Below are 2,405 nucleotides of genomic sequence, written 5' to 3'. Positions count from 1 at the left end.
CTGCGCGGGCGCAGCAGGCGCAGCCTCCGCCGCTGGCTCGGCAGGCTGGGCAGGGGGCTCGGGGGCGAGGGCAGGGGCCAGGGGCAGGTCCAGCAGCTCAGCTGCAGCAGCCGGCGCCGGGGGCAGCGCCGCCGGCGCTGCCACCGCCGCAGCAGCCGCCTCCTCCTGCTCCGCAAGCCCGCCGCCACGCGCCGCCACTGCCTGCTGCGGCTCCGCACCGCTGCCGCTGGGGGGCGCAGCGGGGACAGCGGGCACCGCCGCGGCTTTTGCCCTGCCTGCCGCGCCCGGGCCTGTGGCGGCCGCGAGTCAGTGGGAGGTGCCATTGGCCGACGGACCGCTGATCATCTCTGCAGCCGCCAGGAGCAGGGGCAGGCACACAACGCTTGATCTGCTGCCATCTGCCGCCATGCCGCCACCGACGCCAGCACAGCAACAGCGCACAGGCAAGAGAGCGGCAGCGGCAGAGGCGTGGGCGCCACAGGCACGGCGCCGCACGCAGTCTATAAGGCGCGGCGTCAGCTCAGCGCCAGCTCAGCGCCAGCCTCACCCGCCGACGACATCACCAGCGCCTCGTTGCGCCGGCCGTGCAGCACGGCGCTCCTGCAGTGGCACGGGCGGCGGGCGGCGGAGGCGGCGGCGCAGGTGAGCTGCGCGCCCACCTGAGGCACGCGCAGGCGCGGGCAGAAGGCTGGCTGGGGCAGGGGCAGGGGCGCGGCGGCGCGGCGGCGGCGGCGGGTGCTCACGGGTGGGACAGCATGGGGCGGGAGCGGGCGGAGGGCGGCCCCGAGGAGGCGGCGGCCAGGGGCAACTCATCCACCTCATCGTCCTCAGGGATGCAGTGGCCTGCCGCCTGCGGCAGCCAAGTACACCAGCCAACCAGCCAAGGGGTGAAGGTGGGTAGAGTCGATGGCAAACAGAGTAGCACAGCCCGCCCGCGCCTCGCCTGCCGCCGCCGCCCCTCCTGCTCCGGCCCCTCGGGAGGCTCACACGGCCCGGCATCAGGGCCAGCCACGGTTGGCACGCACACACCCCTTGCCCACCGCCGCCAGGCACGCCGGCGCCGCACCTTGAGCATGTCGTAGAGAGACTTGGGGCGGATGCGCTTGATGCCCGCGCCGTGCTCGTCCACAGACACAATCTGCGGGGGCAAGGGGGCGCCGGGGGTGGCAGCGGCAGGGACGGGTGGCAGAGGAGGCTTCAGGAAAGAGTCCCCGGCACACAGATCCGCCCGACGCAGCGTCGCCCAGCGGCGGCGGCGGCGCCGGCCCCCCACCAGTAGCAGGCCTTGGCAAGCAGCATGCCTTGCCCGCCCCACCCGCAGGCCCCACCACCACCCCCGCGTCCCCCCACCCGCAAGGCCCCCATCTCACCCCCACCTCCACCACACACACACACACACACAGCCACACACACAGCCACACACACGCACCTTGATCATGACCTCGTCCTGCTGGCTGCGCGACACCACCACCACGTGGTCGTTGGGGTCCACCCAGCCGTGCGCCAGCGCCAGCTGCACCGCCTCCTCAATCAGGCTCTCCCCCGCTGCTGGGGGGCGGGGGCGGGGGCAGCGGCGTCAGGGGTGGGAAGGGCGGCGGCGGGGCGAAGAGAGCGGCAGGCCGCCGGCGGGCCGCCAGGGAGGCGCCGGGCGGCGTGCGGCAGAAAACGGGCCTGGCGCAGGGAGGCGGCGGGGCGAGGCGAGAGACGGCACGCGCCCCACAGCTGAGGCTGCAGCGACAGCTGCACAGCTGCACAGCTACGTGCCCCCGGCGGCAGCCTCAGCCTCGGGCGCAGGTGCAGGCTGGCCTGGGCGGGCGGGCGCTCACCCGAGGGCGTGGGCGCCGCCAGCATGGGCATGAGGCCAGAGGTGAGCAGGGCCTGGCGCGCCGCGTGCCGCCCCTCCAGCTTCCACTTGAGGCCGTCGCGCTTGAGGTAGGGCACCACCTGGGCGGGCGGCGAGGGAGGGCAGGGCAGGGGAGAGCAAGGGGAGGGGTAAGTGGGGCCGCTGCGGCAGGGCGGGCCCTCCTGCTGCCGCCTCACGCCCCCATGCCCAGGGCAACCCTTGAGACACACACACACACACACACAGCCCTGGCAGCCCACCAGCGTGAGGATGGGCATGTGGGGGCGGTACTTGGCCACCATGGCGGCCGTAGTGCCTGCGCGCAGCGGGGCCCGGGGGCGGGAGGGGAGGCACAGCAGGGTCGCATGCGAGGGCAGGCTGGCGGCAGGCTGGGCAGGCCGGCGGCAGGCCCGGCAGGACGGCAGCCAGGCAGGCTGGCAGGGGCGCCCTCCTCCACACTCCCCACCGCCACGCCCGCCCCGCAGGTGCCACAGGCCGAAGCCCTCGGCCCCGGCGTGGATGCAGCCACCCCCACCCTCCCACCATTCCCATCCCTCCCCAC

The 2,405-nt window shown here is 75.0% G+C and overlaps 1 protein-coding gene across 1 annotated transcript in view; it reads right to left on the bottom strand.

Moving 5' to 3' along the window:
• Window positions 1-303: 303 nt before the first annotated feature.
• CHLNCDRAFT_34881 (hypothetical protein) overlaps window positions 304-2,405 on the bottom strand; it is a 6,745-nt gene continuing 4,643 nt past the window's right edge. Inside the window, exons 12-18 of the mRNA XM_005849050.1 lie at window positions 2,104-2,294; window positions 1,827-1,944; window positions 1,430-1,545; window positions 1,067-1,138; window positions 744-850; window positions 548-600; window positions 304-347 (exon numbers count right to left, since the gene is read on the bottom strand). Of these exons, the coding sequence (XP_005849112.1) occupies window positions 307-347; window positions 548-600; window positions 744-850; window positions 1,067-1,138; window positions 1,430-1,545; window positions 1,827-1,944; window positions 2,104-2,294 (698 nt within the window). The 3' untranslated portion in view covers window positions 304-306. The remainder of the gene's footprint in view (window positions 348-547; window positions 601-743; window positions 851-1,066; window positions 1,139-1,429; window positions 1,546-1,826; window positions 1,945-2,103; window positions 2,295-2,405) is intronic.

This window comes from Chlorella variabilis (assembly GCF_000147415.1).
Source record: "Chlorella variabilis unplaced genomic scaffold CHLNCscaffold_6, whole genome shotgun sequence".
In the NCBI taxonomy this organism is placed as follows: domain Eukaryota; kingdom Viridiplantae; phylum Chlorophyta; class Trebouxiophyceae; order Chlorellales; family Chlorellaceae; genus Chlorella; species Chlorella variabilis.
This window is presented reverse-complemented; position numbering and strand designations above follow the sequence as displayed.